This window comes from Anabrus simplex, chromosome 3 (genome assembly GCF_040414725.1).
Source record: "Anabrus simplex isolate iqAnaSimp1 chromosome 3, ASM4041472v1, whole genome shotgun sequence".
Classification (NCBI taxonomy): domain Eukaryota; kingdom Metazoa; phylum Arthropoda; class Insecta; order Orthoptera; family Tettigoniidae; genus Anabrus; species Anabrus simplex.
Window position 1 is genome coordinate 453,495,915 of NC_090267.1, and position 25,172 is coordinate 453,521,086.

The following is a 25,172-nucleotide window of genomic DNA, read 5'->3' on the forward strand; positions in this document are numbered from 1 at the left end:
ATCCCATTCTTGCCATAAGACCTATCTGTGTCATTGCTGTTGTTATAACATTTGATTTTTCCTTACTCATCATCATCATCATCATCATCATCAATGTCCCATTCCAGTCGCCCGGGTGTGGTTAACAAGCCGCCTCCTCTCCTTTCTATCCTTCCGCTTTTCCTGCTCCATTACTTCCACCACATCCAATCCAGCTTCTCTAATGTCCTTTCCTTACTATTCATTTATAATGTCACTGATGTGAATTATACCCATACACATTACCGAAAAAAGAACTTTGTAGCCTGCCTCTTATAAGTTATGCCATTAGGTTGTATGTTTTTCTCAATTTATACAAAAAAAAAATTTATGGAAATTCATGCTATGCTATATTTATACAATTTCATGGAGTTGAAAAAATGACACTTATTGGAGAGTCATATCGATACACATGGTCCATTGCAAAAGGTTTTGGTACCATATGGACCCAAATTCTTTTACATGGACCCTGTGTATCAGTATAGCTCACTGTAAGAAAGTCTGTTCTGATATATCATGCAGATGAGTCACTGATTTCTTTCAGTGTATTGTGGCCATTTATAATCCAATTTGTAAGAATGTGCACTCGGCTCCATTGGGAAAAATTATCCAGAACTGGCTTACCATTGTTTAGGTTAGAGCATTTGTAGGATCTTTAACATTTATATTGTGTTACCATATTCATGTTTTACTATTTCAGCCCTGAGATTTCTGTTTAGGTCATCTTATTTTATACATTAATCTTATTGTATTTACATATTGCCTAAAATTTGAACTCTGTATTGTATTATCAGTGATACCTCATTTACATGTATGTTTATATGGTCACTGTTTATTTCCGTTCTAAATTGCTGTAATTTTTTAACCACATGTGATTAAGTGGAACCAAGGGAAGCAAGTTAAAATAGACTACTGCAGCCTGTAATCTTTATCAAGGCAACTGATGTGCCTTTACTTGATTATTATAAAATGAGAAGGGATACATCAGTCACCTTTATAAATAATACTAAAATTATTCAAAATGTAAGTAACCTGTACTAAAATGTACATAAAATAATACGTGATTCAACCTGAAAAGAGAACTTTACAGCAGTTTAACAGACCATAGAAACTTCATCTCTAAGATGCTATTTTAAAATGTTAAATAAGTCTGTCAAAAGCAAAATTTGATTAGCATCTCTTGACAAATTATATATTTTATTTCTGAATTAAGATGTTAATTTGTGTAGTGGGCTCCCCGTCTGAATATGGAAAGCCACGTTATTTGATGGAATTCCCATCTGCACCAGGACCTAGTCAGGATAATGTGACCCTTGCCAATGAACTGTTAACAAATCAACGTGATCAGCGCAAGCAAGTCAATCAGTGGCTCAGGAAACGAACTGGAAAAATTCCTAGACCTCCTAATGCTTTCATGATCTTTGCTAATGAATGGCGCCGTAAACTTGCCTTCCAGCACCCAAGTAAGTATACTAGCAGATTGCTTTTGTCCTGAGTCTTCTTATTTAATAATTACTTGCTGTTGTACTTGTTGTAAATAGGACAAACAGTTAACATGTGCATGATTACATTTTAGTAAACCACTTATTGAGCAATTTGCATAGAACTGGGACTTTGAAATATCAATATATTGATTTAATGTCTTCATATTTCAAGGTTTTGTTTCTATTGATAGGTACCTATGTGAAGAGTACCCATCTCCAATCCTAACTCTTCCCTTCTCTTCTGGCTTGTCAGCATGTCTTGAAATCCATTAATATGCAGAATATAAATAAGGGAAATAAGAGCATTGCCTTCCCTACTGCTACACATGTTTGGATTATATTGATATTATAGATGGAGATATTAGTGCATTTTATTATCTTTGTCTTCATGCTACCCTCTCTGCCCTCCTTATCCTTCATACAGTTCACAAAATTCCAGTCAAAAAACAAAGTATCAGGCTTATGCTCCAAAAGTACAGGCAAACAATTTATTATATATACTAGCTGAATGCCCATTCTTCACATGGGATACTGCATTATCTTTTATTTTAAGACGAAAATGAGGAATTTCTGTTTGAAGCATAATAGCATAGTTCTTATCACTACTTGAGAAACACTGTGAGGAGGTGACTATGTATAGTTCCTTATAGGGAGTTTTATTTTTGGCAGTCCTCTTGCCTACTGCCTGGGAAGTTCTATTTTTGGCAGTTTCCCTTGCCTACTGCATTCACTTTTCAGACTTTCAGAAAGCAGAGTATTTATAGTTGAATTGTCTTTCTGGCGTGATTCTCAGCTTCGCCTCTCTGGATAATATAATTTTCACTTCTTTCATGTGGAGACAATTTGTGGACTCTCTTCCATATGTACTTACCTCTGCAATAGCCTTCTCTTTGTCAAGTTTTGCTTACTGAAAATACGGTAAGGAAAATAATACAGTGCTCTCTTATTTACGCTCCAAACCAACCAAATCTCTTACCACTTTTTCATGTCTTTATGTTATAGGTCAAGTCTCTGTCCCATGCTTTGTTGTAGGGATGAAATATGTCTTGTACATCATTTCCCTAGCCTTCAGTGGTAGGCCTATATCTTTATTCTACAATAGGTTTCTTATATTCTGGCAGAAAGCACTTCCCATTTTCATTCTTCTGCTTTCCGTATCTGCCAAGCATTTGCCATTAGTCCATTAGTTCATATCCCATGTGCCTTTTTTTTAATCCTGCCTCCAATTTTTATTCCTCCTCTCCCTTCCCTCTTTCCTTTGGTCATTACTATTGTCTTACTCTTCTCTACACTGTTCTTCATTCTTCATTGTTCAATTTTTGTACTGACGGTATTCATCTGTTCCTTCTCTCACACACATCCTTTCTCCAGGTATCAATATCAGCAGCAAACAGCATTACATTCTTCCTTGTTCCTTCATAGGCTGTTTTTTACTACCTTCATGAAATATTGAGCTGTAAATAGATTAGTTTTTAATCCACTAATTCATTTTAATCGTGTTTTCACAGCCGAAAGCAACAAAGAAATATCGGTACGCTTGGGAGTGATGTGGAAAAATCTATCATCAGATACAAAAGAAAGCTATTACACAGCATCCCGGCAGGCAGATGAAGAGCACAAGAGAAAGTATCCCGGCTACTACTACAGTCCAAAGGAAGCACGGTTACGCAAAAACCTCAATCTCATGGCCCGGAGAGGACCTAAAAAGGCTGTAGAAGCTATGCATCTGGTCAAGGTATGATCATAATAATAATGTCTGCAGATTGAGGTCCTGTTACACTCATTATAAGTCGATTCAGAGTACCTTTAAGAGATCTTCAGGTAAAAAATACAGAAAAACCCTGATTTTGTGTGACTTCAAATTAGTGTAAACCCGCATTTAATGGAAGAAATTTCCAGTCCCGAAAATTATTCCATAAGAGCAATACAATTTTATATTCAATTTAACGTAATTCACAATAGCTATCAAAGCTATAGTACTCTTATATAGCTGTATATTAATCTCGATCTTCTAGCTTCCCTTCTTTTCTCAATAATTCACTTCAAAAATTTTCTTTTCAGTCATTCACTTGAAACCAAATTAAACAATAGATCACTACATCTGATGAAAAGGAGCACTTATTCAAGTTGTAAATGTCCCCTTCAGGCTACATATAAACCATTACTCATGTTACTATTCAACAAGACATAATTTACAAATGAAATGGCTCAGCTATATAGATAAAAAATACCAACTCCTAGATCGACTCAAGAACATTTGGTTACTATAAGGATGATGGCATGATCCAACACCAACTGCAGGAGTTTTGATGTGTCATTTTGGATTGTTATAAGTGTGTAGTCAGACTTCATCAATGTTTTAGACAGCTGCCTCTGTAGATCATTTGGTAGAGTATTGGCCTCCGGATCCCAAGATAGCGAGTTCAAGCCCGGCAGAGGCAGTCGGATTTTTTAAGGGCGGAAAAAAATTCATTAGACACTCTATGTCTTACGATGTCGGCATGTAAAAGATCTCTGGTGACACATTTGGTGTTAATTAATTAATAGAGAAATGTACACTCAAGTTTGAGCATTAAAACATTTGGTGTTAACCCGACAAAATTCATTAACCCTTACCCCTCGAATTAAAGTTCTCTGTGTTGTCTCTACTACTCGTATTTTAAGAGTAAATTTTTATCTTATATGACCTGTATTCATATTTCACGATTTTAGAGATAGCACTTGCTTTTAAATGATGTAGTTAGGCTGTATACGTTCACAACAAGCTATACTGAAGCAAATAAAAGCAATATGTGGAATGTAAGACAAATTATTTTGCATTTTTATTATTATTATCATCGCATACCGATCGGTTTCGTTAATAATTTCAGTGTACAAATTATTGCTAAAAATCAACTGAAAACCTCCATTCTGTCTGTGATTTCATACCTCGCGGTAGTTTGTAGGCTAAAACTACTGTAAACGGCGATTTCTTGAAATCTGGATCTCTTGATTTATAATTGTGCCAGCCGTCAACATCACCGGTATACTGTTCGTAGTCAGTTTCTGGAAATCTCGTACCGCGCAAATTAGGCCTACATCGACTTTTAAAGGTTATGTTGAACTCGAAAACATGGTTTCGAATGTATGTATCGATTCTTAAAAGTTCTTGAATGCATTAAATTCAATTATGCGCGTCACAAATCCAATCAAATTGGAAAGATCAAAGAAATATCAAAACTTCAGAAATTACGGTTATTCGTGACCTTGAGGTCATCTGGAAAGCGCGCTCACTGCTCATGTCAGTACGAGTTTGAAATGATACCAACCATTTAAAATGTAACGTGCGCAAATAAAACGACTGCGGTTTTTGGTATTTTAACACGAAAACGTAAAATTCCCAGTCTTACATTAGAACCTAAACAGTAATAGGCAATCCCAAGACCTCCCATGCCTTTCTTATTTTTTTTTAATGTAAGGTGCAACGTCTGTTTTGGTCTCGCTAACATAATTATGTACGATAATATCAAAAACACTGAATTTGTGTTAAGAAGGAGCAGTTTCAATTCCTGCCTGAAAGCCCAGTTACTCTGCAGTGCCCTGAGCAAAGTGCTGAAAACCTCTTCGGCAGTACGATCGAAAAAATGTCAAAATATAAACATCTAACCCTGGACATAATATGGACGTTTTATAAGTGCGAACATTTGACGAAACTCGTTCTGTCTTCAAGCAGAGCTGTTGAAATGCGCCGTGTCTCCTTGCAATTGTTGTGGCCACTCTCTGGTTTATGATTTTCCGAGATTTTCTAAACAATACCACCCGAATGCGATGCTAAGATGGTCCCTTATGCAAGTTCACCGCCGACTGCTTTTCCAGTACCGGTACAGTAGGCCCTACTTGCTTTAATTATCGCAGTGATCCATAAATATTCCATAGCTGTCCTTTCGTGAGATACAGTTTATTAAAGAACGATTGATAGAGGATTTAGCATTGATGGGACTGGAATTTCTGGACGGTTGATCCGGGAAATCGTTTCTTCGAGGAACGGATAATGCGCGACTTTTACAACGTGATTTAATTACAATGCTCGCGGGACCGCGTAATTTGAATGCATATTCCGGGAAAACGTATTTTCCGGGAACGGATAATCGAGGTTCCACTGTACAACTTTTGTGATATCTACTTTGCCCACTTGTGATTTTTTTAGCTGATGATGACGCAATAAGCGTCGAAACCGGTACTAATAATATAATAAATAATATGTTGTGAACACCCTGTAAAACACATTTTGTATTGAAAAGGTTGAACCTTCCTTTAATTCTAATTGTGAATCTCAGTTCAATACGGGAAAATGAAGTTTTTAACTTATAATGCGCAAGCAAGTGAATCTTGGGTGAGCCAGAGCTCTCCTCATCCTCACAACTCTGACTGGTGCAAATAAACATTGGGATAACATGTTTTCATAATAAGTGCAATGACAGCAGTTGTTAGCTCCTTAGAAAAGGTTGAAGTAAACAATTGCTTAATTGTAATACTTTTTCTGCATCCATTCCCTTTTCCAGATTCTCTCTGGGTAGAGTAGTGTACCAGAGCCCTCCATCTTACTCGATCTTTCCACCATTCCTCTGTCTGACTCTTTGCCTGAATGGTCAGCGTGCTGGCCTTTGGTTCAGAGGGTCCTGGGTTCGATTCCCAGCAGGGTTGGGGATTTTAACCTTAATTGGTTAATTCCAATGGCTCGGGGACTGGGTGTGTGTGGCGTATTCAGCATTAGAAATCATCCTAGGTAGGGCCCTCATCTCACATACATTCAAGTCGCCTAATAGGCCGTCTACGAGAAAAAGACCCACACCAGGTCTCTCCTGAGGCCATACGCCATTATATTATACCATTCCTCTTCTAGTACTTTATTGCTGTCGACTCCTCTATTTACAATACAGTCCACAACAGAACTCCTCCATCTCATTCTAGGCCATCCCTTAGGCCTGTTTGTAGTCTCTGTATCCATGAATGTTCCCTTTGGTATTCTCTCTCTTGGTATTCTCATCATGTGTCCAGTCCATTTTAGCTTTGCTATATCAATCTCTTCTTGAAGTTTACACACTCCCACGCTTCTCCTTATTTCCTCATTTTGTATTCTATCTCGTCTTGTGTTTCCCTCTATGCTCCTCAAGAACCTCATTTCAGCTGCGCCGGGCTGAGTGGCTCAGACGGTTGAGGCGCTGGCCTTCTGACCCCAACTTGGCAGGTTCGATCCTGGCTCAGTCCAGTGTTATTTGAAGGTGCTCAAATACGCCAGCCTCGTGTCGGTAAATTTATTGGGACGTAAAAGAACTCCTGTGGGACAAAATTCCAGCACCTCGGCATCTCCGAAAAACCGTAAAAGTAGTTAGTGGGACGTAAAGCAAATAGCATTATTATTACAGTAGAAGTCCATTATAGCAAGAATTCATAACAGCAAAAAATTTACTCGCTATAGTGGATTGACGTTATATCTGACTTTTTGTAAAAGTCGGGAAAACCACCATACACATTAAATTCCGTATGAAATGGCAATCAGTTTATTCAAAATTTTAATTTTTGCGGATAATATCCACACTGCGGCTTACTTGTTCGTTGTTTATCGAAATCCGATACTACGTAAAAGTGTGTGTTTAAATTCATTCTGAAAAAAATATTATTACTGCATTTCTCCGAATCCAAGATGACCCACACTTTTTCCTTCAAAAAATTATCAGGCTCAAAAAGTGCTTTGTAAAATCATATGAATGCCTTTGTTGTACAGTACACATTTTTAGATACCAAACATTGGCTTTCGTTATGCCAGTTGTGGTGGTTTTTTTTTTTTTCCGGCTGCACAATTATTCTTTATTTCTGCGGGTTTACTGACCATTAACTTAAAATTGGCATCATAATACCGAAGAGAACCCATTGAAAATTTGCCGGCAATACCTATTCCATGCGTCTCTACAATACGATGGTTCATCAGGAAAATATTTGTGCTGTCTATAAAATTTACTTTTACGCAGCGTCAGATATAACCAGCTACCGCTACACGCACGTCTCGCTTGCCGGGTTCGGCCAACTTCAGCGGCTAGCAACGTATAAGCCTAATTGCTGATGTTGAAGGTCAACGAACGAGTTTATTACACCACGGTATGGCCATTCCGCCCCTGCGTTTTTCGTGCACATGCCTCACAATTTCATCTTCAACTCCTTTAAAGCGTCCTTGTTGCAGACCACTGAATGAATTTTTTGTACAGTACTCATTTTTAAAAACTATCTTTGTCTTCACGCTAACGCCAAATATTGGCTTTAGTTAGGCCTATGGCGTATTTTCTTGCGGATGACACAATTATTCTACATTTCCGAGTGTTTAATAACCATTAACTTAAAATTGGCATCATAATATCGACGAGAACCGATGAATATTTGCCGGCAATTCCTGTTCCATGTATCTTTACAATACGACCATCCATTATGAAAATATTCCTGCTGTCTATAAAACTTAATTTTACTAAGCTTCAGGTACTGTAGACGCCTTATAACTCTGCCACTAAGTAGTCGTGGCCTTACAAAGAATTCAAAGGCTCACATGTTTTGATGCCATTCTGCAGATTTGAGGATCATTTTTGTAAGGCTAATAGAACGTCATTCTCTCTTCACTATTTCCTGAGATCCAGTGACGTTACACACAGGCACTGTACAGCCGGTTGTCGCGGCTAGCGATGTATAATATTATTATCAACGAGTTTTGTCTGTGCTTACACGTGTTGGGGGGCAGGGGGATGAAGAAGCAGCGTGGTTACCACGGTAGTTTCCAGTGGTATTCATTAACTTACTGTTAGGCCATGAATGCAAGACAACCCTTGATTTTTTGCATGAGATTGTGAGAAAAAACCGTCATCTCGATTTCAGAGATATACGGTATCACTCCAGAGGCTTCTGTGGCAAACATTTCAGTTTTCTTCTTCAAATGGCGTCACACGTCGCATCGTATATGTATCATGAAAACACGTTTGAAATGATAACCTCCTCACTAAAAATTTACATGTGACTAGCCTTTCCGAAATTTAACTAGACGCGAGAAATATGAACTATCCTATGAAATCAGTGAGGTACTCTGCCATGTCTTGAGGTGTATCACATTCTTACTTAATTTCAGTATATAAAATTAAAATTAAGAGATCGTTTATTTCAGCCTTTACTTTTAACGAGTTTACAACTGCTATCGGCCATGCTATTTACGCATTTATTACGAAAACACACTTCAAGCACCAGTAGAGAAATGATAACCTTCTTGCTATAAATTTTCATGATAAAAGCCTTTCCGTAATTTAACCAGACATGAGAAAATATAAACTAACCTCTGAAATCCGTTATGCACTCTGCCATATCTTGAGGTGTATCCCATTCTTACTTAATTGCAGTATTTAGCATTAAAATTAAGCGATCGTTTAGTCAGCCTTATTTTTAATGAGTAAACAACTGTTATTAAGCATTTTTTTTGCTAGTGGCTTTATGTCGCATCGACACAGATGGGTCATATGGTGACGAATGGGATAGGTAAGGCCTAGGAATTGGAAGGAAGCGGCCGTGCGTAGCCTTAATTAAGGTACAGCCCCAGCATTTGCCTGGTGTGAAAATGGGAAACCATGGAAAACCATCTTCAGGGGTGCCGACAGTGGGATTCGAACCCACGCGCCTCTAACCGCACAGCCAACTCGCCCGGTACAGGTATTACTAAGCGACTCTGTCATCGCCTTCAAATGTCGACGAGAAAACTCGCTAGTGGACATAGCTAGGAAACGATACCGAAGGTAATCGATCGCATGCAACATAATCGCTGGAGTGCATAAATACGGTAACTGAAAAAATCGTGTGCGCTTAATCACTCGTAATAACGGATGCGTCAGTGATAGGGCTCTCGCCGTAACCGAAGGATAATATACAGTTTAATATAGGAATTTTGAAGGGACAGCAAAAATTGTCGTTACAATGGGATTCTCGTTATATGCTGTACTAGCTATAGCAGACTTCTACTGTATTTAGAATCTTCATCATGGTGATGAAGTGTGGAAATTTGTCAAGAAATTACTGTGCCATAAAATAGCAGGAATGGAAGATATAAGCACATAAATGGCAAGATATATTGCAGGAAAGATTTGAATAGCTGTACAAAATAATAAAAATAGCTTGGTATATAGAATATCATACCTGATACCCAGGGACCCCATATTTTTGAAAATCAGTTTTTCATGAATGCTTATAAATAGTTCAGTAAATGCTTATATAATTGTTTTCTAATATCTGTTGCACCATTTTTTTTAATGTTTTACAGTTGCTACATATCATGAATTTTTGTCATTTTTACCTTTTTTGGATGAGCCCCTTTAGTTCGAATGATGTTCCTCTTAGTGGAGGAAATGACACTCAGGGTCATCACACATTAGGCCTAACGGCAAAGCGGGCGGGGGAGGAACTACTGCAGTTCTGGAAGCGGAAGAGGTCATGCCAGATGAACTGGCTGCAAAGGCGCAGCTCAACTTTTCTTGAGCTGGCAGCAGTTCTTCGCAGTTTTGGTGTTCTGAAATCACACGTCTCGTGCTTCATGTGCTGTAATGAATAGCTCCAGAATCCTAGTGAGTAGGTCACTTCCTGGCAAGTTGCGATCCACATTAAACAAAAATCATGCCAATGGTAATCTCTCATGCCATTTCCTTTAGAAGTCCAACAACGGGAAGAAGAGAAACATCAGAGACGTAAACTACGCCAGGCCCAGCAACATCCTCCACCTTACATTAAGTGCAGTCATTGTGGCCTTATGTTTGATACCAAGATTGGTCTGCTAAGCCATCAAAAACATCTGCATAGAACATGCAGATACGAAAGAATTGCAGGAGAGAAATTAATACTCGGGTACAAGTATCAGCTGACAGTGATGTACATTTTTTTTTTCATGAATTTTTACGTAATTTTCAGGTATTTTACATTGTATAATCAGACTTTATCTGTATGTTTTAAACAGTTATTTAATTCAAAAATTAAATTCGCAGAGCGTCCATAATATAATTTCACCAATTGCAAGTATTAAATTATTTATGTTCTCTAGGCGTTCTCAGTCGTGAAATTACGAGCGTTGTGGCAATGAGAACTCATCAGTTATGTATTTATTTTTGTTTGCATAAATACAGTACATTTTGATGCGTCTCAGATTATTATAAGGTACCATATTTACTCATGTATTAAACCCCTTTTTACCCCACTTTTACAGCAAAAAAAAAAAAAAAAGAAAGGAAAGGGGGGGTCCAATATGCGATAACCTCAAGTTTTTTTCAGTGAACACATGACTTCTAGGCTATAAAGAGCTATAAATTGTACATGCATAGATTCTACACTGTTCTTTAACAAACTTACAAATGTTTTTGAGTTATACTGGCTATTTTCGTTGGAAGGCAGTATTTCTAAATGTAAAACGTCTATAAATGTGAATACGACTTTTAGGCCTACATATGAAGTAAATATAATCCGTTTTAGTTACTCATTATATCACATCATTAGTTTCATCTCATTTATTCCTGATGAGGTCGGCATCAGGAAAGGCATACGGTCATAAAAACTAACTACGAAAATTTGTCTCACTTCATACTCGACCCCGTAGAGAAAGGTGATAAGGATATTATATTATTCAATATTGATACAAAATAACTCAATGGCCAGTCATTTGTCTCTGTCACTTGAGCAGTAGGCATACCACACAGCTTTCATTTTAACACATTGCAGACCAGGTGATTATCACACTGCTCAATCCCTGCGCCCGGCCATTTTCTGTGTAACTTACTGCTACAGCGCATGCACATAAATTAGTCTAACTTCACTAACCTTCTACTGATTATGGTGAAATTTACTGGAGACTTTTGGTAAGAGTCCTAATAATATTTCCTGTTGTGGTAGGCTGTGTAGCAATGACCTCCGTGAAGGGACACACAGCAAATTTTGAGGGTATCAGTTGACCAGTAGTCTTTTCAACATGATATTTTTACCTGTCCTGTCAATATAAACAAAGCAAACAATTTTTGCAATATACAGCTGGTTTCATCAGGCCACTTCAAGCCCTTAGGGGATATTTTGTGTAATGAAGTATTTCGCTGGATACAAGTTCGTCTGCTTGGCGAGAAGTTCAAAGAAATCATCACAAAAAATAAGCCCTACTACTTCGTAAATGTTTTGAGGCTCATCAAGTCTTACCGTTATGCCATGAACTCCTGGGAAATCCTTTAAAGTAGGCAAACTATTATTTTTACCCATTCGTAAGAAATAGACATATCACTTCCATTTACACTCATAACATCACTTTCAGCCTTGTTCAACCAACAATACTTCACATCGTTTTGGAGGGCGCACATCATCGTTATCAACCGAGTCACTTTTGTCAGAATAGCTATCAACATCGAACTTGCGATCGTCAACATCACTGGGGCAATCTGAATACTTATCCGCATATAATTCATTAAAAATCTCGTCTGCATCTACGCTCATGTTCAGTCTGGGAAGCGCCATCTTACCTACCACATGGCTCCTTGAAAGATGTAAATACGAGGTCGTAAACCTTAGCATATGAATCATAAAACAGAAGAACGTATGCAAAGCTAGCATGGAATAAGCAAACGCTTCAACCACCAGCTGATAACTAGCGTATGTTACGAGTTGTTTTTCCGAATGTAATACATTGTGACTGGAAGCATTCTTTTGATAAATGCGGCTGTTGAAAGCCAGACCCTTATTTTTAAGTATATTTCATGCTTGTTCTCTACATTTATCACATCAGGATTTACCTAAACAGCTCTAAATGAGATAAGACAGACCTCATTGTTTAGGTTAGGTATGCTATCGCCCGGATAGTGCCAAAAGTTCCACGGCGGAAAGAATAAAAATAAATAACAGGAAAGTTTGCCGTATTTATGGATATCTACAGGTGTGGTGGTAATGCGTTTTATTGTCATAATGTTTAATTTCGTACGTTCGTTGCCTCCCATTTTTTTGTTTGGCGTCTCCGAAAATCGTTTGAAAGTAAGGGGGGACATACAAAATCAATATTATTATCATTTGTTAGGAACGTCGGTGAGTAAAATAATTGTGATTGGATTGTTTTATCACAATTTAAACCTACTTCTCTCTCCCCCCCCCCCCCCCAAAAAAACTATATTTGCCCGAGTTATGAAATATTAAATGATCGCTTTGTTAACGATCTCGTCTGCCTCTATTTTAACTAAAGTAAACTCATTTCCACGTCCCAAGGTGGAGCAGCTATCTTTTAGACAGGCCCCCAGTGGAAGGGAGTTGCCTGTACCATTTTTACCCAACTACAGAGTGGAAAAAGACGGTGGGAAGCAGCAACGGAGACGCACCTGCACAGTATGTTCTCGAATGCCAAACTTCCAAGTGGATTCCAACTACCACGTAAAACATGGTCTGCTCTGAACAGAATAAGAACAGGCCATGGCAGATGCAGAGACATGCTGTTTAAATGGAACAAGTTGCCGACACCCGCATGTGACTGTGGAGCTGCACGACAAACCATACATCATATTGTCAGAGAGTGTGAAACGCGGGCATACACAGGCAGCAAAGTGGATTTCCTGATGGCAACTTCAGAAGCAATACAGTGGATCAGTGATCTTGACATTCAGTTGTAGGGAGCCTTTTCTTGTTCATTGTTTTCTTGTTATGTAAATATGTATATAATTTATATCTGAACTCAACTTGATTGTATGGGCCATACGCTAACTAAATCAATAACCTCAAATCAACCTTCCTGCCATTCGTAAATCTCTGACAATACGATACCGGGAATCGAACTCAGGCTCCTGAGAATGGCAGCTAATTGTGCTAACCATTACGCTGGCAGACATTCTTAACTACAAAAAACAGACATATATACATGACTAATGCGTGTTAGCAATGCGCGGGTCGGACACGAAACTATTCACTTGTTTGTGTGACGTCATCAGAGCTGTAGTAGGCCTGCGCTACAGAGATGGACATTTCTTAACTACGAAACACAGATGTACCGCATAACTTACGCGTGTTTTCATTGGATGGGTTGTACGGGTGAAACTATTCGCAAATTTGTGTGATGTCATCAGAGCTGCAATAAGACTTGTACCCGCTTCGAAGCAGAATCGTTCTTCTCTGACAAATTTCATTGGGGGGTCTTGTATGCAAGATTTATTTTTTTATCTCAAAATGCCAAGGGGGTCTAATACACGATTAAATAATATATTTCAATATTTGATTGTGGTGAGCTCATTATAATAATAATAATAATAATAATAATAATAATAATAATAATAATAATAATAATAATCGTATGGCCTCAGCTACCGTGTGCAGACATTTTGATTTGACGCCATCTGGCTGTCTGCTCGTCAATTTCGACGTTCCGTTTTACTCTAGGTCCGCTAGATGGCAGACAGAGTAAACCGGATCTCTCTTGGGCGTCTATGACTGAGATTTAATTAATTTTGTCTGGCAAATACTAAATGTATCACCAGAGATCTTTTACATGCCAACATCGTACGACATGGAGTGTCGAATGGACTTTTTTCCGCCCTTCAAAAATCCGACTACCTCTACTGGGTTTGAACCCGCTATCTTGGGATCCGGAGGCCGACACTACCACGGATCCACAGAGGCAGCTTAGCTCACTATAATAACAGTGTACCGGCCGAGTTGGCCGTGCGCGTAGAGGCGCGCGGCTGTGAGCTTGCATCCGGGAGATAGTAGGTTCGAATCCCACTATCGGCAGCCCTGAAGATGGTTTTCCGTGGTTTCCCATTTTCACACCAGGCAAATGCTGGGGCTGTACCTTAATTAAGGCTACGGCCTCTTCCTTCCAACTCCTAGGCCTTTCCTATCCCAAGGACGCCATAAGACCTATCTGTGTCGGTGCGACGTAAAGCCCCTAGCAAAAAAAAAAATTAAAAAATAATAGTGTATATGAAGTGTCACAGTGGATCAGGAGAGGCAAAATGTAGGTCAGTGTTCCACAACCCAACCCAGAAACTCCCTAGACAAAGGGTGACAGTAGAAGAAGAAATTTGATATTATCTCGTGATATTCAGAATTTAAAAAAAAAAAAAGCCAAACCCCATGGCTCTAAAGCCCTTGAAGGTCCTTGGCCTACCAAGCGACCGCTGCTCAGCCCGAAGGCCTGCAGATTACGAAGTGTCGTGTGGTCAGCCAGACGAATCCTCTCGGCCGTTATTCTTGGCTTCCTAGACCGGGGCAGCTATCTCACCGTCTGATGGCTCCTCAATTCTAATCACGTAGGCTGAGTGGACCTCAAACCAGCCCTCAGATCCAGGTAAAAATCCCTGACCTGGCCGGGAATCGAACCCGGGACCTCCGGGTAAGAGGCAAGGACGCTACCCCTACACCACAGGGCCGGCATGATATTCAGAATATTGTGTTAAAATCTCTACAGGTGTGGTCTCTACAGCTTAATACAGCTTTTCAATTAGTTTCCATAAATGATTTAATTGGAACAGTTTCCCTTATTGCACGTAGTATTTACCAAATTATTTTTGCATTTTGGATATTTCTGTTTGCTCTATATACCCAAATCCATGTCTTAATGGTATGGGCTAGATCAAGTGTCTTACTTCAGTTTTTTCTGTCTGAGTCTCGTCCTTGGCTTTGGCAATATGAAAGTGACTTAGGTATGAGCGATGCTAGTTAACGCTATTCCTTACATGGCCAGTCCCTGTGATGAATGGTGTGAAAGTGATGTTCATAGGGTCAGTTGGTGAATACATTTCAGTGGGCTTGGCAGACTGATATGTAACAGCAACCTGTGGACCAGTGAGGAAAGCAATGGCAAAATACATTGCAGTTCTTCAGTAATGCCTAGGCTACTTATGACGGCTGTTGGTGAATGGTTCCAACCAGCCCTGGGCTGAGGACTCAGCATACTGTATGCTAAAGGGGTTAGTTTCTAGGAAAATTGTTAGTTATTGAAGTGAATTTTCTAGAATTCTTGGGCATGCCCTTACCATTATTAGTATTGTTATTGCTACTGGACCTGTGCAAGCTCATTATACAGAGTTATTCAAAATTATTTTCATGAAAATAACATTAAGTAACTCTGTATACATAGTTAACGTACATAGTGCATAAATTGACATAACATCAAGATTTGTTTGCAATGTTTTACAGATGTTCAATGCAGCTCCTGTTTGTCATTTGGTAGAAATCCCACCTGTACCAAAATTCATCCCAGATAAGTGTGAGCATGTCCGTTTCTACCCGAGCAAATGCAGCATTGATCCATTGGAGAAACTCGTGGAGAATCGTTGGAAGTGGAGGGATTTACGCATTATCTCTATCATAGCCCGACAGAGAAAAATCCAGTGGCGTGAAATTGGGAGGTGGTGGTGGCCAAGCTATGTTCCCACCACTTCCTATCCCAGCAAGAGTGGTGTGGGATAGGTACGTAATGACCTTCCGGTAGTAATGAGGGAGCGCTCCATCTTGTTGGAAAATATAATTTTCTCCCATTTCTACTTAGAGCTGTGGCATCAGGTAGTTTTGCAACATATCTAGATATGTGATGCCAATCACTGTCTTCTCATGAAAAAAAGAATCGTCCATACACTTCCACAGAGATTAATTCTCGAAACACATTCAGCTTTGGTGAGTCCCGGGTATGTTCTAAGCAGTCCGGTGGTTTCTGTGTGCCTCACATTGTGACGCTTTACTGTACAGTGGAACCTCGATACTCCGTTTTTGGAGGGACCACGGAAAAAAACGTACAACACGGGAAAACGAAAAATCCAGGAACGAACGAACCATCAACAATTTGGCAAAACATCACAAAAGTGAAATATGTACACTTATAATCTTCCCTAAACCAAACCAAACCAAACCAAACTACAGCCCCAATGGGCCTTCCACCTCCCAAACGACCGCCCTCGGTCTGAAAGCCTGCAGATTACGAGGTGACGCATGGTCAGTGTGACGAATCCTCTCTGCCGTTATTCCTGACTTTCTAGACTAGGGTCGCCATATCAACATTAAATAGCTCCTCAATTAAAGGTAATAGTAGAACGACTGAACCTGGAACCATTCCTCATATCCAGGTAAAAATACCTGACCTGGCCAAATAATCGAACCCGGGCCCTCCGGGTGAGAGGCAAATTAGACTGCGAGGCTGGCTTCAAACATTAATTAGCGGTACGCGACTTAAAAATCTCGAATCTTTACATTCAGTTTTACCGGGTAAACTTAGTCAGATTCCATTAAAAACTTCTTTCATTTCACCAACTTTGATCAACAAAACTCTTCGAAAAATCTAATCCCCGTAACGCCAAGCCAAACAACAATCGACCAGAAGTAGTTTTTAATTCTCTAATCCAGGGCCTTTCAGGGTGCATGCGCGTGGTGCATGCACTGTGCACGGTGCAAAAGACGACTTGGCTTGGTTGACCAGAGTGCAGACCCCCACTCCTCGATTTGGAGCAATAGCGCTTACTCTCTCTTTCCTCACGCCTGTCTCGCTCGCTCCGCCTGTCTCCCTCTGCCCCACTTGCGCCGTAGCGCTCCAAATCCGGGCTGACTTGAGGCGAGTTGAGCCGAGCTTAGCCGAGTAGCCCAGAGACGAAGCGTTGATCCGAGCCATGCCGAGCGGCAGCGATGCAGAGTGCATGGAGCTCTTGCGCCTCTATCTGCACGCGTGAGATTTTGGGCGTTTCAGAGGCCCTGCTCTAATCTAATAAAATAAACCATATTAGATACAAAAGCACCCAATATGATGGCGAAATCCTTTATTTTTTTATCTTCCATTGTAATTTGGTCGCTGGAATACTGTTCGTAGTCAGTTTATGGAAATCTTGTACCGGGTAAATTAGGCCTACGTCGACTTTTAAAGGTTATGTTGAACTCGAGAATGTGGTTTTGAATGTAAGTATCAATCCTGAAGTTCTCAAATGCATTATATACAATTCTGCCCGTCACTAATCACAATCAAATTAGAAAGAGAAAAAATATCATTAACACTTCCAAAATTACGATTATTCATGACCTTGAACTCAACGGGAAAGCGCGCTCACTGTACAAGTCGGTACGAGTGAGAAATGATACAAAGTTTTCAAATGTAACGTGCGCAAATAAAACGACTACAGTTTTTTTTTACATTTTAACACAAAAACGTGAAATCCCCAGACTTATATTAGGACGAAAACAGTAATAGCTAATTCCAAAACATCCAGTGGCTTTATGTATGTAAGGTGCAACATCTGTTCTGGTCTATTTAAAGTTAAGAACTTCATTTTGGTCCATATTGAATCTAGATTTACACTATAAATTGAGGATAATTATGTCCACCTTTTCAATACAAATACAATGTGACGTCATTAACACATCACAAATTTATTACCTTTCAAAAAATTTGGGACCGGTTTCGGCATTATTTGTATGCCATCATCAGCCATAGGAAACTTTGTGACAAGGCTTAAGTACAATATTAATATAACATACAACATAAATATATATAAAAATTGACCATATTCTTACATAACTATTAAAAAAATTTTGGTGTGGTCCTTAAACCTTAAGATTAATATTGGTAGCATATTATATGCAACATATTATGACTTATTACTTCTATACAATTTTTGACTAAAGTTAAAGCTTTGTCAGGTTCTTTAAATATTACAAAATGCTGATTTAGCATCCAGTTTTTAAAAATTTTCAATCTTTGAAAATTTTTTTACTACTAGGCGTTCAAAGGTAATTGTGCATTTTGGTCAAAAATACCTAAAAATGACGTATTAAAATGAGTTCGCCTATTAACAAATTGGAAACAGTAACCTATTTGTACTAGGTGTAGAGATATGTTACAGTATAAACTTAAGTCTTTGGTAACTCAATATCTTGCGTTAATGCAGTTTGGTTATTTAACAGCAAATCGAGTAAAATGATAAGTTCGGCTGATATTATTTTAGACTTTAAAACATTATTTGTCCATTATAGAGGTCCCTTGAGTAAAGATTTTTTTAGTGGGCAAAGCAGTTCCTTATTAGAATTGATTACAGGTTCACTCTGTTTTGGGGTTTGAATAGAATGAAATTCTTATTTCATTATATAATGTTGTTGTGCAGTATTCATATACATAATGTTCCGTCTTTGCTAGTGTTCTTAAAATATAGATCGACTTAACAGGAGTGGACTGGTGAACCGGAATTTCTTGGTGCATTACATTCAAGGTGTTTGAGGTTCTATCTCGATCCAAGACGGACCTAGGAGAAAGATATATATACTGCATATTAGCATAAGAATAACAAAGTTTGAGAAGGCTCTATTTCTATTTAAATAGAAACTCACCCCAAGCACTACGTTGTCGAGAATAAAGCCAGAGAGGAACTGTCTACTGGAAAGGCAGATAACAGACTAAAAGTACTAGAAGAGGGGCGGAGCATATGATGTAGGGGAAGGGGGATCGCGGTAATGCGAGGTTATTGGTCGGGAGGGCGTGGATTACGGAGCTGATGGTAGATGAGCATATTGCGCACCATTTTGTGTACTGGTTGATTTATTGGTCTTTTTAGATTGTTGATCACTGAAATGAGCGTGTCAAACAATATCATGGGTTTTTCGGATACCTCATTCAGATTATAATTAGGGTTAAAATACTGGTCCAATGATATGAAACAATGTTCAGTTATATCAAGTAAGGGCCCTTTTCCCAATATTTCTACGATGTCATTGTCATGATTGATGTCATTAAAACTATGTTTATAGTCATTTGTGTTGTCCTATAGCTGAAAATCTCCTATATTTAATGGCGTTGACGTGCTCATTATACCTAACCTTAAAGGATCTCCCTGTTTGTCCAATGTATGTACTATCGCAGCTGTTACAGTGAAATCTGTATTCGCCCAATTTATCATATGGGTTTGGTGCGTTGACTAGTTTAGCGTTATGAAATATGTCAAGATTTCTGTTGTTGGTTTTAAAAGAAATGTTGATATTTTTCTTGTATATTTTTGTAATTCTATATATGTTAGGATTATATGTGAATGTTGAGAAGACTTTTGGTCTAGTTATTTCTTTTTGTTTTTGTAGGTTTGATTTCGGTCTGTGCTTAAACTTATAAATTATTCGTTCTATGAAACTACGATTATAGCCGTTATGGACTGCAATGCTACGTATTGTTTTTAGTTAAGTCTGATTTTGACATGGGAATACTAAAAGCCCGGTGTATCATACTATTATAGGTTGCCCGCTTTTGGCTGGGTGGGTGTATGGAGTCATTATGAATGGTTGTGGCAGTATGCGTTCGTTTTCTATAGATCCTATATTTAAAGGAATGCGGGAACCGATGATGGTTAAATCTAGGAAGTTAAGGACTCTGTTATCTTCGAATTCTATTGTAAATTTAATATCTGGATCAATATTATTAAGGTGTACCAGGGTGGTGGGTGTGTCTGAAATGTGCTGGTCGATATGTTCAGATGCACGCATTCTGGCTTATCGAACTTTACTCTGCCAAGGGAAGTAAGTGTCTCACTTACGCATGCATTGCAACACAGTACAATGACCCCCACCCTTGTACGATTTCCTGACTGGCACTTCTCTCCTTTAAAATCATAAGTCCGTTTGGGCTCGGCATTTTAAAAAATGCAGTTTCACCAGCATTCACAATACTGTTCGGTGCATACGAATTGCTCATATGAGCCACAGTTTTCACCAGCTGTCGGTATCGCCAGTGTTTGCTGATTCTGCTTCTCCGCACATTATCTGCTACGTGATATTGTGGCTCCTTAAAACACTGAATACAAAAGAATTGCAATTTCACTTAGCAAATACGAAGCTCACTGTAGACACACTAAAGTGAATGGAAGTACAGAAAGCTACCCCCTGCATATTCCGGAAGACGCGTTCTTTCATGACGCTGAAGAATTTTGAATTTAAATTATTCTGTAAAATCCTTTCCTTTTTTTTTTTCAATGTAGATGCAGTTTCAAATTAAAAGTCTGAATTTTGGTAATGGGACCAGCATTGTTCTTCGTTTATCCGTATTTCGAATTAAACAGTTTAACATGCAAAACTGTACCTCATATTTCCAGGAATGAGAGCTTGTTTGAATTAGCGGGATTTTGAATTAACCCAATTTGAATTATCGAGGTTCTACTGTATATATATTCATGTTTAGTGTTGGAAATTTAAATTTCCTAATTCAAGTTCCATTGTTGATCATTTATTGTAGAGATGGGGAATTAATGGCAGAATAATTACCTCTGAATATTTCTAATTAGAAGAAATACTGTACTTGTTCTTGGCAGTTACTAGAAACTATTACACCTTGGTCAGTAGATAAAGGAATGCGGGAACCGATGATGGTTAAATCTAGGAAGTTAAGGACTCTGTTATCCTCGAATTCTATTGTAAATTTTATTTACTGAAATTACTTAGCCTTGCACAGATCTTGGCCCAGTTACAGAAGCATTATTTCTCAAATGGAATATCTTAAATGCAGGATCCTTTGTGGTTCTCATATGTTTGTTCCATAACAGTCTTGCCTCTTAATTTTTAAAACGTTGATGTTTTGAAGATAATTATTTGCTTCCTGTTTCTTGAATTTCATTCTGAGTTCTCTCCTTCCTCTGCACCTCAGAAACTGCTTATTTCTCTATATTCATAGGTTTATTATTTTGTTTTAAATAAAGTTGGATGCTGGGATTCAACCAGTAAATCTTGTAGGTGTTGATGACTGATGGGAAGTCGCACTCTCCATATGTAATGCTTCCCGAGTCGCAGCAACAGATTGAGAAGGATGTTCACCTTGGAAAAAGAAGAGGAGCTAGGAATATGAAACCCTTTCTGCTGAGCAGTGAAGGTGCAACAGAGGCGTCTGTTATTGTCGATAAGGATGATGAACCACATATTCTGGAGGATGAACCTAAATTGAGTTCTAATGAAGTATCACCTGTAAAAAGTGAAACTCCAGAGGTGATGAACGACAAGGACCTGTCACCAGGAAAGGAAACTACAGAGAAGTAATTAGTTATAAGTGATGTAAGGTTTCCTAATGTATGTGTGTTTGTATGTATGTGTGTTCATGTGATTTTGCAAACCAATTGATGATCTTTGGTGTAATATTTAATTGGGAAGTGATGTGAAGATTATGATCACCATACTTGAAATGGAATAATAAAAGCAAATGAAGACTTACATATTATTTGAAATGTTATGAAGGAAATTGTTCTCTTTTTTTTTTTTTTTTTTTTCAAATAGTTGCTCTTCATATCACTTTTCAAATGCTGGTAAATTTTTCAGGTAATATTCGTTTTTAACAAAACTACTGTAGAGAACAGTTTTGTAGCATTAATAGAACAGAAAGTGTTCAAAGACTGCTGTATACATTCTTGTACTCAATTTTTTACTTCAGCTGAAATTTTAGAACCTGCTACGCTTTTAAGACAGGCTTCCATATCGTTGATTCTTTGATGGTCATCTTTTATTGTTCCATTGCTTTATATTGTCTTTTTATCTTTTTGCTATTAATTTCTGGTATGAATGTTGACCAGTTTTTCACAATTACTGCACCACTCTGAGGTAGTAATACCTATTATTACAGATTCTCTTATTGTAATATTAAAAAAATATTAGTGCTAATATTAAGTTTGTGGTGGTGGTGGTGGTGATGATTTAGGATGGATAGATTTCTGAATGATTTAACTTCAACTCATCAATTCCAAAGAGTCTGTATCATATTCACAATTAATAGTATAGTGCAATGGTTCCATAACCTTTCAATTTCATGATGCCTTTGTTAAATGAATGCTTTCCCATGGCATCCAAAGTTGAAGCATGTCTAACAGCTAATTTTCATTACTGGTTAGGTTAGGAAAAAATATACACTTGACAAGCAATTGAATTAGAGATGCCTGGCTAGCAGCGTATAGTACCCCCTTACATGCTGATAATCAGTAGCGGCGATTGGGGGGGGGGGGGGCGGGGCAGTCTCTCCCCCCCCCCCCCCTTTTCTGGAGATAATATTACATTTTTATTCCATTTTAACTGGCTGAAACTAAGAATTTAGGAATTATTTAAAAAAGCCACTTGTACAAGCCCTGTTGTCTTATCAGATAATTATTTTCTTTAATCATTACGAAAATTATTAGTGGAAATACTCAAAAAATGTCCTTCGCCCCGGCTAACCAATATGTATACCACCACAGCAAATAGTGGAGACTTTGCCTGTGCTTTGAGGATGGGTACCAGGGCTATATTTTTTTGCTAAGGTCATAGACACTGAGGTATGATTCATTCATCAGTCTGGCAGTCTCTGTAGTGTCCGTTAGTTTTTTAGTGTATAGTCAAATACTAAATGATTTTAATTGTATAATGATGCCGTATTTCTTTTTATGTGTAATATTGTTCCTTTGGTGAAAATTTTATTGTATAGTATTGAATCAAAATCTCTATACCGCATTCAAGTTGGTAAACTGTCAGTCTTTACCTCTGTGTCGAAATTTGCTGAGAGAGCATAAAAACTTGCCATTTTGTGGCCTTTTTGGTCTTTTTAAAGTTTTGATGTATATACCCCCCCCCCCCATCCCTCCCCGCCATTTCCCACAAACCCGGGTACTGTTTGTTGTCTGTATATTTTTTTGCTCCCGCACTTTTAATTCCCAGTCGCTGCTACTGCTGATAATACCAATGATGTGGCATGACATGGAATCCACAACATATCAAAAGGTATTAGAGAGCCATACTGATCCATGACCGCTGTACAACCTCTCAAAATGCATGGAGATTGGTCAAAGCAGGTTCCAGGCTGCACAGATTCCTCCCAATAGCATCTCAGAAGCCCTAAATAGGATTGAGATTGGATGACCTTTAGGAGTAGACAAACGTCCTCATGTCTTCCTTGAACTAATCGGCCACAGTTTGGGAGCAAGGGACCGGTGCATTGTCTTGCTGCAGGAAAAGGGTTTTTTTCTTTTGCTTTACGTCGCACCGACACAGATAGGTCTTATGGAGACGATGGGATAGGAATGGGATGGAAGCAGCCTTGGCCTTAATTGAGGTACAATCCCAGCATTTTCCTGGTGTGAAAATGGAAAACCACGGAAAACCATCTATACGGCTGCCGGCAGTGGGGTTCAAACTCACTATCTCCCAAATTATTATTATGATTATTATTATTATTATTATTATTATTATTATTATTATTATTATTATTATTACAAACATGCACTAAACATCAGTATACTTCATTATAACATGCAAAGTGACAACAGCACCACAGCACGTATCTAACTGCATCTGTACCGCATGTGTATAAAATGTGCACCACCCTCACATCTCGGGCATTATTCGTAATGATCCTGTAAATTGTCGAACATATTGGTGAACGCAGTTTGACGCAAGGGTACAAAATATTACTATCTTCTCTCATAATTTGGGGGCATGCTGAAAGAGCCCATTTTTTGGTCAAATGGCTCACCTATGAATGTTCAAGAATTATGACAAGATACAGGCAAAATGTCGGTCTTTGAAGCCACCTGTATTCAACAACATGTTCGACAATCTGCAAGACCATTATGAACTATGCGTAAGACATGAGGTGCACATTTTGAATATGGGATGTATCAATGCCGTTAGATAAGTGTTACTGTTATCTCCTTGCATATTATGGCATATCTTGATGTTCAAAGCATGTTCGTAATTTCAATACTATATTCACAATTGTCTTTTCGAGTAGGTATATTAACATCATCTTCCACCATTTCTTATATTTCTGCAGAAAGTTCTGAAAGTTCCTGCTCCAGGTAGTTAATAAATTTATTTACTCAAAGTTAGTGTCGGCAGACTGAAGAGCCTAACAGTTATAAATTAACTGAGTCAGAACTGAAAAGAGATGGCTTCATATATTACACACACACACACACACACACACACACACACACACACACACACAAACTTTGTTTTTTACATCTGAGACTGTATATGTAGCCATTGATGCTTTCACGGCCCGTACTATATTTTCTTGTAAGATTGTTTCATGCTCTAAATCACAGAGCTTGTACGAAAGCCATTGATATTCCAAGCCAGAGATGAGTAAATGCTGGTACAGGCTTTGCCCAATGTGCGAGCAAATCAGAAGAAATTGTGTTGTTCGGCTCTGCCTGGCTTCCGAGTGGAACATGTGAAAGAACATGTACGAAGTGGGTAATTATACTAGGAGTGGTGATTTTTAGCATTTTGATTTGTCCATTAGCATTTTGTAGCGTGCATACATTTGCGATTTAGCATATCGTATTTTGAAGAAAACCCTAGAACTTTGGTATATTCTGGTAAATAGATAATATGTCGTAATAATAAGCCAAACTCCATGGTGCAACAGCCCCGAAGGGCCATGGCCTATCAAGCGACCACTCCTCAGCCTGATGGCCTGTTGATTACAAAGTGTCGTGTGGTCAGCACAACGAATCCTCTCAGCCGTTATTCTTGGCTTTTCGGCAGCCCTGAAAATGGTTTTCCGTGGTTTCCCATTTTCACACCAGGCAAATGCTGGGGCTGTACCTTAATTAAGGCCATGGCCGCTTCCTTCCCACTCCTAGCCCTTCCCTGTCCCATCATCGCCATAAGACCTATATGTGTCGGTGCGACGTAAAGCAACTA

At 38.6% G+C, this 25,172-nt stretch overlaps 1 protein-coding gene across 2 annotated transcripts in view; it reads left to right on the top strand.

Annotated features, from left to right (window-relative positions):
- The window catches only part of LOC136867426 (uncharacterized), a 168,686-nt gene extending 146,923 nt beyond the window's left edge, over positions 1-21,763 (top strand). For both annotated transcript variants that reach the window (XM_067144627.2, XM_067144628.2), the window contains exons 9-11: positions 1,248-1,481; positions 3,011-3,237; positions 21,243-21,763. In XM_067144627.2, the coding sequence (XP_067000728.2) occupies positions 1,248-1,481; positions 3,011-3,237; positions 21,243-21,542 (761 nt within the window). In that variant the 3' untranslated portion in view covers positions 21,543-21,763. The remainder of the gene's footprint in view (positions 1-1,247; positions 1,482-3,010; positions 3,238-21,242) is intronic.
- The last annotated feature ends 3,409 nt before the right edge of the window (positions 21,764-25,172 follow it).